Source organism: Saccopteryx leptura, chromosome 1, assembly GCF_036850995.1.
Source record: "Saccopteryx leptura isolate mSacLep1 chromosome 1, mSacLep1_pri_phased_curated, whole genome shotgun sequence".
Classification (NCBI taxonomy): domain Eukaryota; kingdom Metazoa; phylum Chordata; class Mammalia; order Chiroptera; family Emballonuridae; genus Saccopteryx; species Saccopteryx leptura.
In genome coordinates, this window is record NC_089503.1 from 141730213 (window position 1) to 141744004 (window position 13792).

A 13792-nucleotide genomic window follows, 5' to 3' on the forward strand; every position below is an offset into this window, starting at 1 on the left:
GTTAATGATTCCACAATCAAGCCCGTGACCTCGGGGTTTCAAACCTGGGACCTCAGTATTCCAGGTCGACACTCTATTCACTGAGCCACAACCAGTTAGGCAATACTATCTTTCTTTTGACTTTTTGACTTCTAAATTTTATCAAAAATTTATTTTCTATTTTAAAAACTACTATTTATGACAATATTTGTTTAGTAGTGCTTATCCTTAAATTGAAGGGGGAAAGCCAAGTTATTTCCTATGCTCCCATGTATCTGTCTGATCTGCTACCAGCAACTGAGGAGGAGAGGCTCAAATTTTCTTTGGAGTTTGATTTTATCCAATCAGTAACTGAAAAAAGGAAAACATTATAAAAGGCTTTAATCTGATTTAGAAAGAATGAATAGTTGGTTGGTTAGTTAAAAAGTTGGTCAAAGTAGGCAATCAATAAAAATTGATATATACCTTAAACATTTTAACTTAAACTAAGTGTGTGAGTTTACTAGTTTTTTTCATGTAAGGCCTTTATAAGACAACCACTATAAACCATTCTAAGAATATATTACTTCTGTTTTTCAACTTTAACTTCTTTAAAGGTGAAGAATCTGAAGCAATCTGAATGTAGGAATACAGATTTTTATTATTTTCTTAACTTTTGGGAATCTCTTTTACCCATACTAAAACAATAGGAATTGTATTTAGTAACTCACTTTCCAAAATATTGTTTAATATTCTTATAAACAGCAGTACTATACCTTTTTACCCTCATGTTTCATCAGTTTCAATATTTGTTTAAGTTAGAATTATGATATCAAGCCTAGCCAGAAAACCAGGTGTGGAAATAAGCCCCATTGATGGGAACCCAGGTGTAGAACATCCTGAAGTGGTCCAGCCCCTTCAGAAAGCATCAAGCACCCAGCTGGCCAGTTTCCATGTCAGGTGTTATACTCTGGGAATAACAGGAGTAAAGCAAAAATAAAAAATAAAATAAAAAATGTTTAAACAGAGACAAAAAAGAAGTGTAATTTTGTGAATGAAAAGAAAAGATGGATACCACAAGAAGACAAAATGAAAGCTACACATACTTGAAAGAAAAATGAATTTCTAATTGAATGCTTAAGGGGAGAATGTGAATATCGATTAAACTGAGATTGAATAGACTTAAGATTTATATAACTGGACCACTCTGATGTATTGGTTCAGCAGGAATATAAGGTGTCTAGTTCCACCTATATTCATTTCAAGGACAATGAAAATAACCAGTGGAAAATGCATCTCAAATCAGATAAACCCGTTTCATAAGGTAGACCATTGGATATATCTCACTGTGATTGGTTGACTTTTATTTGATCAACAGGGCAGCCTCTTGTAACTCATTAAATTCTGATGCCTGATGGCTCTTGAAGTAAATTATTACTTATCTGAACACTGTCAAACTTGAGAGTTCACCTGTTTTCCCACAATAATGACAAGTGAGGAGTAACAAGTGAGAAAAGCAGCCAGTCCAAGACATTTTCCTCAATGCTCATTATTAGTTGGGGTTTTAAGACTCCTCCTCCTAATTCTTTTCTGCACATCATTCAAAGCTTCAGGGAGTGCAGTGCATGGTCATGGAACATGGGGAAGGTAAATCAGTCTTTTCTCTGGAGTGTTTGAGTGAGGCTTTCGGCAGAGACTCAGCGCAACCTACTCATTTTACGGTAAACTTGCCAGGCACCTTGGCCATGGGTTGGACGAGGCAGAACTCGGTGTATTATTGGCCCACTTTTGTTTTGGGAAATGCATTTCCTGTTGAACCATTCAGAGGTGTTATTCATGCCAGGGTCTGTAGTGACGAAATACACTATTCCTGGTTGCAGAACAGCCTCTTAAATTACGCACTTCTCATTCATTTATCTGGAAATTTCATGGGAAGTAAACTACTCTCAGATTGGAAGCCAACCCTTCTAAGAAGCTATGGTCCTTTTGCAGATTTTAAAGGTATCGTATAGAAAATATTTGCTTTAGTCAGTAGAGAAAAAATACCTAACATATATCTAATGTTTCGAAGTATCTTGCTCTCATGATATGTATGTACTTTGGTTAATTCTTTCCTATGCTGACTTACATATTGGGATTCGTTTTGTGTGTGGGAAAACTGAAAACATCAGGTAGCTATTGGAAAATAGCCCACTCTGGAGACTGTCCAGACTGGATGCCTTATGCTTAGATTTGATGCCTTATCTAGACCTGTGACCTTTACTGAAAGACTTAAAAAAAAAATCAATCTAGCCCATTGACATTTTGGCCTGGAATGGGAAGTTTGTAGCTGCCAGCAGCTTGTGTGAGTTGAATTCCGGCTGCCGTGTGAACTTAGTTGTTGATCACGCTGTTTACTGTACTCAGAAGCACCCTGTCCTCCCGTGAACCCCAACTCTGTGCTCCTTTCCAGGGCAGTCTACTTCGTCCGGCACAAGGAGTCCCGGCAGAGGTTTGCCATGAAGAAGATTAATAAACAGAACCTCATCCTCCGGAACCAGATCCAGCAGGCCTTTGTGGAACGGGATATCCTGACTTTTGCAGAGAACCCCTTTGTGGTCAGCATGTATTGCTCCTTTGAAACCAGGCGCCACTTGTGCATGGTCATGGAGTATGTGGAAGGTAAGTCAGTGTGCCACAGAGAACGTGGCACCCGTACCCAGAAACTCCTCACTCACTGGTGTGGCTGAAGCCTTCTGTGTGTGTGCAACGGAATGGTAGTATTCGTCCACCTAGCAGCTGAAGCCAGGCAGGGAGATGGCAGTCTTCCTGGTCATTATCTTGTGTCAATTGCTTATAAAGTGCCTGCTCTGCTATAACAAAGGGAAAATTAGCACTATTTGGGAAGAAGTTGTTTTTCTTTTTTAGTAGCTTTTAATCCTAACTATCTCCTCTCAATTGGTCATTAAAGGGAGAATACAGATGATAAGATTTTTCCTACTTATTTTTATCACATGTCATAAGGGCATTCATTACAATTGATCTCTTAAACAATGAATTAAAAGTATACCCTTTCTCATCCATGGTAGGAAATTAAAAGTGAGTTAGGACACAGGAGATATATTAAAGAAAATCTAGCTTTTTGTTTTTTGTTTTAGGTTTGTTTTTACCTCTTAAGTGCTCTGAATAATGTTATTCTCATCAATTTTACATGAGATTTCTGAATGTTTCAGTGGCTGTGACTTGTTGACATAAACAGTTAATAACATGAATTGATCAGCAAGGGCCAAAACAATTTTTAAAGCATCTAATTTAAGCTCTTATAATTGTTTGAACAGAATCCCAAAACTATAAAACTGGAAGAAATGTTAACTATCCTTTAGTTCAGCCTTTTTATTTTGCACATGGGTGAACTGAAATCCAAGAAGGGGGAGTCTCACTGATCATTTAGCAGTAGATACAAGACAAAAGCATAGCTTGCCTGATTTCTACCCATTATTATTTTCACCACACCGGTACTTTGCTTTGTTACCCTTATTTGTGGTTATTTTAACAAGTATCATTTATTATGTGTTAATGCATGTTGGCAATATCTTCAAATCTTTACGTAGATTACTTCATTTAATCTTTACAATAATACTAAGAGGAATGACCCTGTTACTATGCTGGTATTACTGATGAAAGAACCAAGGTGAGTTTTCCTAACATCTAGAGCAGTGGTAGTCAACCTGGTCCCTACCGCCCACTAGTGGGCATTCCAGCTTTCATGGTGGGCGGTAGCAGAGCAACCAAAGTATAAATAAAAAGATAGATTTAACTATAGTAAGTTGTTTTATAAAGATTTATTCTGCCAAACAGCGAAAATCCGACATAAAGTACTTGGTAAGTAATTATTATTATATGCTTTAACTTGCTGTAACTCTGCTTTATAAATTTCATAAAGTAAAGTTACTTCCCTATTTTATAAATCACCATTACTATGGAACTGGTGGGCGGTTAGAAAATTTTACTACTAACAGAGACACAAAAGTGGGCGGTAGGTATAAAAAGGTTGACTACCCCCGATCTAGAGGCTAGAATTTGAACTCAGGCAGCCCAATTCTAGAATCCGTGTATTATACTGGCATATTTTAAATTGTCACCGTGTTCCTAAAATTATGCTAGCAGTTTTTCAAACTTCAGTTGCACATCAGAGCCAAACCTACTCTCTCTGAATACGGCTTCTTGGATAAAAATCTACATTTTCTCCACACCACATCTTAATTAGAAGCATGATTATGTAACACACAGTCTCCACTTAAGAATATGCTACTCGTAAGTCGGTGGGTAAAGGCCATTCTGCTTTGAACTTCTGCAGTCTAAACTGACAATCTTCTCAGTCCTAGCTGGTCCTATACCTGCTTAGTCTTTCTCTTGCGTTTTATAGGGGGTGACTGTGCTACCTTGATGAAGAACATGGGGCCTCTCCCCGTTGACATGGCCAGGATGTACTTTGCCGAGACGGTCCTGGCCCTGGAATATCTGCATAATTATGGAATTGTTCACCGGGATTTGAAACCAGACAAGTATGTACCCTGACGAAACATGTCTTTTTGTTTTACACAATATAGAAGTTTTCTTGGGTGTATAAAACCATTTTCTTTTAATGCTGATTTGCACATTTTAAAAATCCTCCCATAATGTGCCCAAATATATTATTTTATCAGTCTACATGTGATGTTTACAATAATAGCTTATAGGAAATGCAAAATAAAAAAAAAGATGATTATAAATCCAGGGTTAGTTAATTTTTTAAAAAGCTTTACTGTATTAAGTTTTGAACAGCTATATGGACTGCCACTAGCTTTCTGGATAGTTTGTGCCTTTGGTATCATACCTAGGTCATCCTTCCCTACTGAAAGATGAGACACTTGGTATTATATTCTATTTTACCCATAATTTAATTTTAAAAAATTTAGTCTGTTTAGAGTTCATTATGGTGTCTGATTTGAGATACAGACAGACTATTTTTCTCCAAATGACTAGCTATTCATCTTGACATCACCTATTAAATGTTTCATGCTTTCTCCACTAACTTGAAAAGCCTCTAGATGCACAACATGTTAATATGTATAGCTTCTATGTGCACAGAAAATTGTATGATAAATTTAACTCATGTTCATTCAAGGAAATTTTTAAAATGCAGAAGAACATAGAGAAAAACATTTAAAACAATATTTTTGTTAATGTACAACATTATTGAGCAAAGGCAGCTATGAGATTTTTAGCATATTTCCTTTCAGTAGCTTTTTTCCCCAGCTCCTCTATTTTCTTATTTTTTAATTAATTAAAAATTTTCCCCCCAAATGAAAATTTTTAAAAATATATATGAACTGTCAAACGTGAGTCTGTTGCATGTGTAAGAAATGTAGGTTTTGTGCTTAATGAGTAGAAATTTAAATTCAAGCCAGAAGTTGAAATCTGAAACAAATCTACATTTTCCTGTCCAAGTTCCTTATCTTATGTCTCCTTTGAGTCACAGATGGGTTGCTTATCTTAGTTCCTGATGTGTGACATGGAATATTATTGGTAGCCCTTTCTCTTCTGTTTTCTTATTCTGAAAATAGATGTCAGGGTTTGTATGGCCAGTAGTTGTGGCCGTCGTGGCCATTCAGATGCAAGTTCACATTAGGTTCGGACAGATGGTAAAGAAACTGCGGAGCCGAAAAATGGTGGGTCATTCCTTTATTCTAGCCTCGCACCTGGCCAACGAGTAAACACACAGAGGGCTCCAAAACCCACTCACACATTCTCTGGTTCCACAACCAGGAGAATCTTCTCCGGTTTTCGTAGCATCAAAGGTCCCTCACCAGCCTCAGTCCCCTCTGGTTCCCCATCTCCTCTCTGCACAAACTCTGCAAAAACATGGCTTCCTTCTTCCTCCTTCTTCTCTTCTCTTAAAACTTTTTGGCGTGAAAACCCCTTCTCCAGCAACATTAGCATAACAATGGCCCTTCCCAAGCAGGAAGGTAATTAGCAGTTTCACCTGGGCAGTGACCTTTTTTTTTTTTTGTATTTTTCTGAAGCTAGAAACGGGGAGAGACAGTCAGACAGACTCCTGCATGCGCCCGACCGGGATCCACCCGGCACGCCCACCAGGGGGCGACGCTCTGCCTCTCCGGGGCGTCGCTCTGTTGCGACCAGAGCCACTCTAGCGCCTGGGTCAGAGGCCAAGGAGCCATCCCCAGCGCCCGGGCCATCTTTGCTCCAATGGAGCTTCGGCTGCGGGAGGGGAAGAGAGAGGCACGAGAGGAAGGAGAGGGGGAGGGGTGGAGAAGCAGATGGGCACTTCTCCTGTGTTCCCTGGCTGGGAATCGAACCCGAGACTTCTGCACGCCAGGCCGACGCTCTACCACTGAGCCAACCGGCCAGGGCCTGGCAGTGACCATTTTTAACAATAAAAGTGAGCAATGTAAAAATTACATTTTACAGTCTTATTTGCCCAACAGGGTTCCACACTTGAATTCCTGTAAGCGCTTTGGGTTGTAGATGATATTGTATGGGGCTGCTCCAGCAAAGGTTAGCTGGGCCTCTTCTCTGGTCCTCCCTGCTGAATTCCACTCAGCTGTCGGATGCCAGTATTTGACATCTCCGTGGGAATTGATTTCTTCCCAGGCTATGTTTCTAATAAGGTTGATACCTGTGTACTAAATAGTCTTAGAGTTAACCAGAGGAGGGAGAGCACTAAAAAGAAAAATAGAAGAAGCTTTAAAGCAGCACTGTAATATATGTCCTTCTGCTCCATAGTTTGCTGGTCACCTCCATGGGGCACATAAAGCTGACAGATTTTGGATTATCCAAGGTGGGACTAATGAGCATGACTACCAATCTTTATGAGGGTCATATTGAGAAGGATGCTCGAGAGTTCCTAGACAAACAGGTAAGCTTGCTTGCTGTTCAGTTCTACAGAGAAATGCAAAGTATCATATTGCCAGTGAGTTTCGGCATGAACTTGTATAGGCCGTCGTCACATTACTACTGGGGGTTTAGATGTCTGTATAAGCCTTACATTTAAGAAGGTGCAAATTGCCTCCATTTTTCTCCCAGGGTGTCTTTGAACTGTCCATTCCTCCACATTCCTCCCCCAACATTATAGTCTATTAGCAAGACGAACGACCTAATTGCACACAAGTGAGAGTGTGAGAGAGACAAATGGAAAACTGTTTTTGTAAGGAATTCAGGAGTCTCAGAAGAGCACTCGTGAAACTCATGATGCATTGTGCAATCACGGGCGCTAAAATCTGAGCCATGGCCCATTTCCCTTTAAGCCTCATTACCATGTGCCCACAATCTGTTCATTGTAAAGTTACTTAAGGTAAACACATCTCAACTGTCATGCTTCTGTGATGTATCCAGTGTGGGAATATATTTTGGCCACTTAAGTGGTGAAACTATCTCTGAGAGATTCAGCTAGAAAAAGACTTAAGATTTTCAATTTAAGGATTATAAATGTTTTTAATATTGTAAAATAGGTAAAACTGCCAAACAGGGTGAAGTGATCACTTTTAAATGACACATTACAAATAGTTTGACATGAGAGTATACTTTTACACTTCCTTTCTTTGGTATTTAACTATTTTATTGCCTTTGGCATTAGGGGTACCGACTTATAACGGCTGTTCCTAAGTTCTTTGTCGATGTACTTCCATGTGGTTGAGCAGGTGCACTCTGGGCAAAATAATTGATGCTTAGCCCTCTTGCTCATTTTAATTGATGTCTAATATTCCAATTATTCTAATATTGTAATCATCTCTTAGGTCTGTGGCACACCCGAATACATTGCACCAGAAGTGATTCTGAGGCAGGGCTACGGGAAACCTGTGGACTGGTGGGCCATGGGGATTATCCTCTACGAATTTCTGGTTGGATGCGTGCCATTCTTTGGGGACACTCCGGAAGAGCTATTTGGACAAGTCATCAGTGGTAAATATCATCAGGAATTACCTTTAAGCCACTGTTGGGAAGCAGCTATTTAATGCAGTTTTATGAAGTATCACCGTATTTACAACTAAAATATTAACCTTATCAAACAGGTTAGCCAACAGATTAAAAGAATTTACTCATCGTAGCACGTAACTGACTTTCACAATATCAAGAGAGCAGTTTGGGTGAAAATTGATCTGAGGAAGTTTTGTTAATGTGGAAATTGGAAATGTACTGGCAATGGAACCAGTTTTTATGGAGTGTATTTTCTGAGAAAGAAAATGGTGTGGGACTTGCAAATGAGTTGATTGCAGTCCAGTCTTCCTTTCCATAATAGCAGAACTGCACCAGGGAAGAGAAGGTTAATGTGGGTAACATTTACAAAAATGAAAAAAAATAGCTAATGGCACAATGAAGAAATTAACAAAAATGTAATAAATCCTAGAACAAACGTCTACCAAATAATAAATAATGAGAATGGGAAGGAAGCAAATTTAATCCACAGATTGTTAATGATTTCATTGGTAGTTGTTATGGCGTAATGTTATTTCTGTAACAGCTGTTCATCTTTCATTTAAAATTCAATAAGCTTTAGATCTTAACCTGCAGGCTGACCCTCACTATTGTTATGTGACTTGTGACAAAACTAAATGATAATTAAATAGGCTCTGTTACTACCCTACCTGCTGTTTTTGTAAATTTCCCCTAAGCATAGATCAAAAAGGCCTCTCTCTTTCAAAGTTTGTCAGTTATTACTGATATCTCTATCACCTACCTCTAGTCCGTTCTAGACTGTGCGTACAGGTTCTAACAGTGGAAACAGGAAATTTTATTTTGCAGCCCTTTAAACACAGCTTTATTTTCTGGCATTGACTTTGCGAGTGAGACATATTTGTAAACTTTAACAAAGTAGATTTGTGAGTCGCCTGCAGTGAATAACCCTTTTATACAATATCTGAGCTGTTTATGGATTTATAACTAGGCTGTTTTCTGGTACACCAAGGCCTGAATGGCAAGAGGAATCAACTGTTTAATTAACACAAGCAGCAAATGCTGGCTTTGTTCTCGATGCCTTACGGCTCAGATGCATATTCATGTTTTATTTTCCAAATCAGATTTAAAGCAGAGGAAGCTAGAGGCAGGCACACACAGAAATAACTCATGTTTTTATTGCATTTCCATACACACAAGCATGCACACCTATCTTCAGGCGAACGCCTTTAGAATGTAGAACATAGTCTAATATTTATGACAGATTTAAAATATTTCCCTTATATGATTATTTTGACTTTTTTTTTTCCTTCTTCAGTATTAGCATTTTGTTTGACCTTTTCTTCATCTCTAGAAATAGTTATTTTTACAGGATTACTTTTTGCTTCTTGGAACTGCAGAACTCTATGGCTGAAGATAGTAGGAAAGTCTCATTCAAATGACCCCTGGATAGGTGACCACCTGAAATGCAGGTGTTCAGAGTTTCTACTGTATTAAGTCCATTTAGTAAATAAAAAGAGTAATTTGTTGTGAACCAATTCTGCCAAAGAAAAATGAATCAGAAAGGCAAATGAAAGATACCGCTTATTGAAGTAGTCTCTCCCTGCCTTGTTGAAAGCCATGCTATTCATGTTCTGTGACACAGTGCTGCTAAAACTGGCCTGAGCCTAGAAGTCAACTGAAGATCCTGTTAAAGGGCATGTTCTGATTCAGTAGGTCTGGGGGTGGGGCCCGAAAGACTGCATTTCTACCAGACTCCCAGGGGATGTCCATCCTGTTGGGATGCGGAACAAACTCTCAGGGCATGTCCATGCTGTTGGGATGCAGACTACCATTTGTGCAATAGAGTTGTAAACTGCTTCTGTTCCTTCTAGATGAGATCAACTGGCCTGAAAAGGATGAGGCACCGCCACCTGATGCCCAGGATCTGATTACTTTGCTTCTCAGGCAGAATCCCCTGGAGAGGCTGGGAACAGGTTAGAGCACATATGTTTTAATTTTGCTAATGTGCAAGAAATAGCGTCTGTGTGGAACTCTCAGAGATTTGTGTTTGTAATTTTTCTTTTTTTGCATAGGAAACATCTGTTGGTTGATGTAGAACATGACCACCTATAACAATAGTATTTTTTTTCCTGATTTAATGCAGTACACACATGAGGAACATTGGGTGGTAGTGTGTGTTTGTCTTTATTTATTTATTTATTTATTTATTTATTTTGCTGCTGTTGTGTTTTGGTTTTGGTTTTGTTTTGCAAAGCAGAAATTATTCTTAATTTGTTTTAATAAATAAAATTTTTCTGGAAGGAAACTTCAAGGGCCATGTAACTCTTTCGTCCTAACAAGCATGCATCTTAAATAATTTGAAACAGAGGATTAAAGATGTGGAGCTTTTCTGTGTCTAGGATTTTTTTTTTTAATCTGTATTTTCAGAAGGATTTGACCCAGCATGTTACTGTCTATGGGCTTTGAAATGGGCTATCAGTTCTTGAACTAATTACTAGAAATGAGTGCCTGGGGTTGAACCATGCTGTTTCCATCATGGTGAGCAACACCAAGGCCCAAGAAAGAGGATAGACAACTATTGACTTTCAAGATTAAGGAGGTAATAGATTTGTTAGTTGCTGATTATTTTTCCTGACAGTTCTGCCACTGTTTTTTAATTTCTGCTTCCTTTTCTCCTTTTCTCCCTTTCTCCCTTGTATTCTAAATAGACAGACTTAGAGATCCCAAGATAGAGTCCCAGCCTGCCCCACTATGTGGATTTATATAGATGAGACCAAATATTAAATATAAACACATACAGCACACACACACACTGTAGACAATATTCCGTTTCCATCTGTAAAAATTGGCTTGATGGGTTGTTTACTGAGTAGATCATGCTACTCCATTTTAATAGAGATATCAGAAAATATGGAAGAAATGAGTCTCTCCCTCCATTTTTTCAAGACACAAACCATTTGCAACAGGTCCAAATATTTATCTTACCTTGTGCTCCATCCACATTGTTCCCATAGCTTCTCTAGTTGGAGAGTCCTGTGCTCGCGTAAGTATAGAGTGCTGCACCGCTAGAGATTATGATGATACATGAAAACGAACGGGTAACACAGCAACGCCATTTATTCACCTGTTGTCTTTGGCTGCCTTCATTCTGCAGTGACGAAGTTGAGTAGTCAGGACAGACTATATGACCCCTAAAGCCTTAAAATATCTACTGTATGTCTCTTTATAGAAAAATGTTACAGACTCTGAGTTAGAGAATCAGAGTTTAAAATCAGGGCTCCGTTGGGAAAACTGTTTTGGGTTGAGCCTCCTACTGGAGTGGTGTGCCTCTTGGCCTTTTTGAGGTGAGTGTGCCTTAAACCAGGAGCAGCACTGTAAAGGGACGGGAGGGGCTCGAGGGCTGGAGTCAGACTGAGCTTAAATCTCAGCTGTGTGACCATGGGCAGGTTATCTCCCTTTCTGTGCCTGTGTCCCCATCCGTAAAAGTAAGCGTAGCAGCGCCGCCTCCCAGGCTCACTGTGAGGATAAGAGATCCCCTCTCTGCCTCCTAGAACCTGGTGTGACACTGGCATTGTCATTGTAATGTTCTGCATGTTTAATCTCATGCTGTCCCCTTTGGACAGAGGCCACAGAGGAGGTGGTGGTGCTCCTCCCTTTGCAGAGTGCTGTGTATTCCCCCCTCCCCTCTCTCTGCTTTTCCTCTTCACTGAGTGACGAGCAAACTTGCTATCTCCCACCCTCTGTGACCTGCAGTCAGATTTGCTTTATGGTTCAAGAGATAAGAGTAGCTGTCAAAGAATTGGTGTCAAGGCTCTGTATGGGGCAGAGTTTTGAGGAGTGATTTTTATTCGTTTGAGCCAAATATGAGAGGCAATGGCAATTTACGATTGCCCTGCAACAATACAAATATCTATTGATATGTCCCAATCAGCTGTCCCAGAGAAGTGTTGTCCTCAGGTATGACTAAAATTTTATTGGAATCAGCCCAGCCCTTCTGATGAGTCCCCTTCCCTTCAGTGTTCATGTTTCCGTTTGGAGAGTTTTCCCACTTAATATTTTGCCTATTTCGCTCCTCCAAGAATACTCGAATTCCTGACTGGGCCTGCCTTGATGAGACAGGGCTCTGACGACTGTCAGCACGTCCACATTTATATATTATGTGCTGCAAGATATCACTGAGCAATTTCTTCTTGATTGCTACTATCGGTCTTTTCAGGTTTGACAGTTTGAGAAACAAATCTCCTAGCACAAGTGCAAAGGAGACCTTGGAAAGACCCCACCCAACCTCTTAGCATGGTCAAGAAGTGCCTGCCCAACAGGCAGGTCCAATGTGACGGGTCCCAGGGGACTCAAGAGAGTGAGGCTGAGAGTCCCGCAGGCCTGCCATGCTGCTTCCAATGATAGCATTTTGGATTTAATGCATATTTAGCAGGCAAAATAATGCACTGTGAAAATGTGTGAATGCACATTTGCCCAAGAGACTGGAAAGGCTGAGAAAAGGATTGTGAAGAACATAATGGATGTTTAAGAAACTTCCGTGAAAGGAGAGAAAAACTCAAGGGAGAACATTACTGACAAAGCATAACTTGCAATTTGGGAGCTTGTACTTGAACTGGACTTTTGAACTTGTAACATATTTAGTGGCAGCCTGGCTCATTGGCCTGTAGAGCTGCTCAGAGGGGCCTGACTTCCACCCCTGAGCCATGTACTTCCACCACGTACTAACGGTCTGGAGTAGTTTCTTTATTGCCATGAATCTCAGTTTTCTAATCTGTGGGAATGGGCATGTTCTACACCTCACAGGATTATTGTGAGGACTCAGTGCAAACATGTTCATGAAGGTATCTATTGTACATTAACCTCGTACAGAATAGAAGCTCAACAAGTAATCAGTTTCTCTTCTCTACCCAGTGAATCCTTCTGAGAGCTGTCATTTGCATGAATTCCTCTGTCCGGTGACTTGCATTTGGCTCATAATGCCATCATCCTTATTGCACCAACAGTTTAGAACAAAGATAATTTCCCACAGTGTGTCCTTTTAACTCTTTTGTTCCTCATCTCTCCAAAGGTGCATGAGAAACAGACCAAGGGATAAGCAGCCTTTTTTTCAGTGGGCACAAAGGCCAGAGGGTGAGAAATGTGAGCTGGGTCTGCAGTTGGCTGTGACTCCTTGGGGATGACCCAGGTGTCCTATATGATTATCACCAGCTGTGTTCCAAAGAGTGGCAGGTGGGGGTGTGAAAAACCAGGCACTCTGGTTGTGGTTCAGCAGTGCTGTTTGAGCACTTGGCTAGAGAACCGCGCTTTTCTGGGTGAAGCTGAGTGACCTCAGACCGGCAGAGCTGCCATTTGGTGAGGCCTATGAACATGATGGCCGTTGCAGTGTAGTGTGTGGTGACCACTGATAGAGCTTGACTCTTCGGACCTCAGTATCACTGACACAGTGAGGACGTTGGATAGATAAATATTTAAGCCCTTTAACTTCTCCATGATGAGGGCACTAGAAGAAAACGTCACTGGCAGCTGTTTGAGGACATTGGTTGGGCGGGAGGAGGGCTGGGCTGCACGGAGGACTGACGTTGGACTATACGAAGGGGCCGTGAGGACAGCCTCGAGAGTTGGCTCTTTGGCTCAGCTTCCCAGTATTATCCATTGTGAGTCCATCTGCAAATTGATACAAGAAAGGCAGCAGGATAGGATGCGAACTAAACCATGCTGCCCCCTTATAAAGCAAATGGCAGTGAGGCACAGAGCGTGGATGTGGGTGTTTTTAGACTGACTTTGCTCAGCCATCTAAACCTTACAGGGGCTCATGGTTCGGTATACTTTGTTGCTTTTTCTTAGTTTAGTCATGCAAAAATGGAGTTGATAATGCCTCCTCTGTGGGTTTGCTTTCAGT

At 40.3% G+C, this 13792-nt stretch overlaps 1 protein-coding gene across 9 annotated transcripts in view; it reads left to right on the top strand.

The window, feature by feature from the left end:
• The window catches only part of MAST4 (microtubule associated serine/threonine kinase family member 4), a 610913-nt gene that overhangs the window by 568087 nt on the left and 29034 nt on the right, over positions 1-13792 (top strand). For all 9 annotated transcript variants that reach the window (XM_066376307.1, XM_066376251.1, XM_066376317.1 and 6 more), the window contains 5 exons: positions 2411-2619; positions 4364-4502; positions 6724-6856; positions 7734-7899; positions 9765-9866. In XM_066376307.1, coding sequence (XP_066232404.1) covers positions 2411-2619; positions 4364-4502; positions 6724-6856; positions 7734-7899; positions 9765-9866 — 749 coding nt within the window. The remainder of the gene's footprint in view (positions 1-2410; positions 2620-4363; positions 4503-6723; positions 6857-7733; positions 7900-9764; positions 9867-13792) is intronic.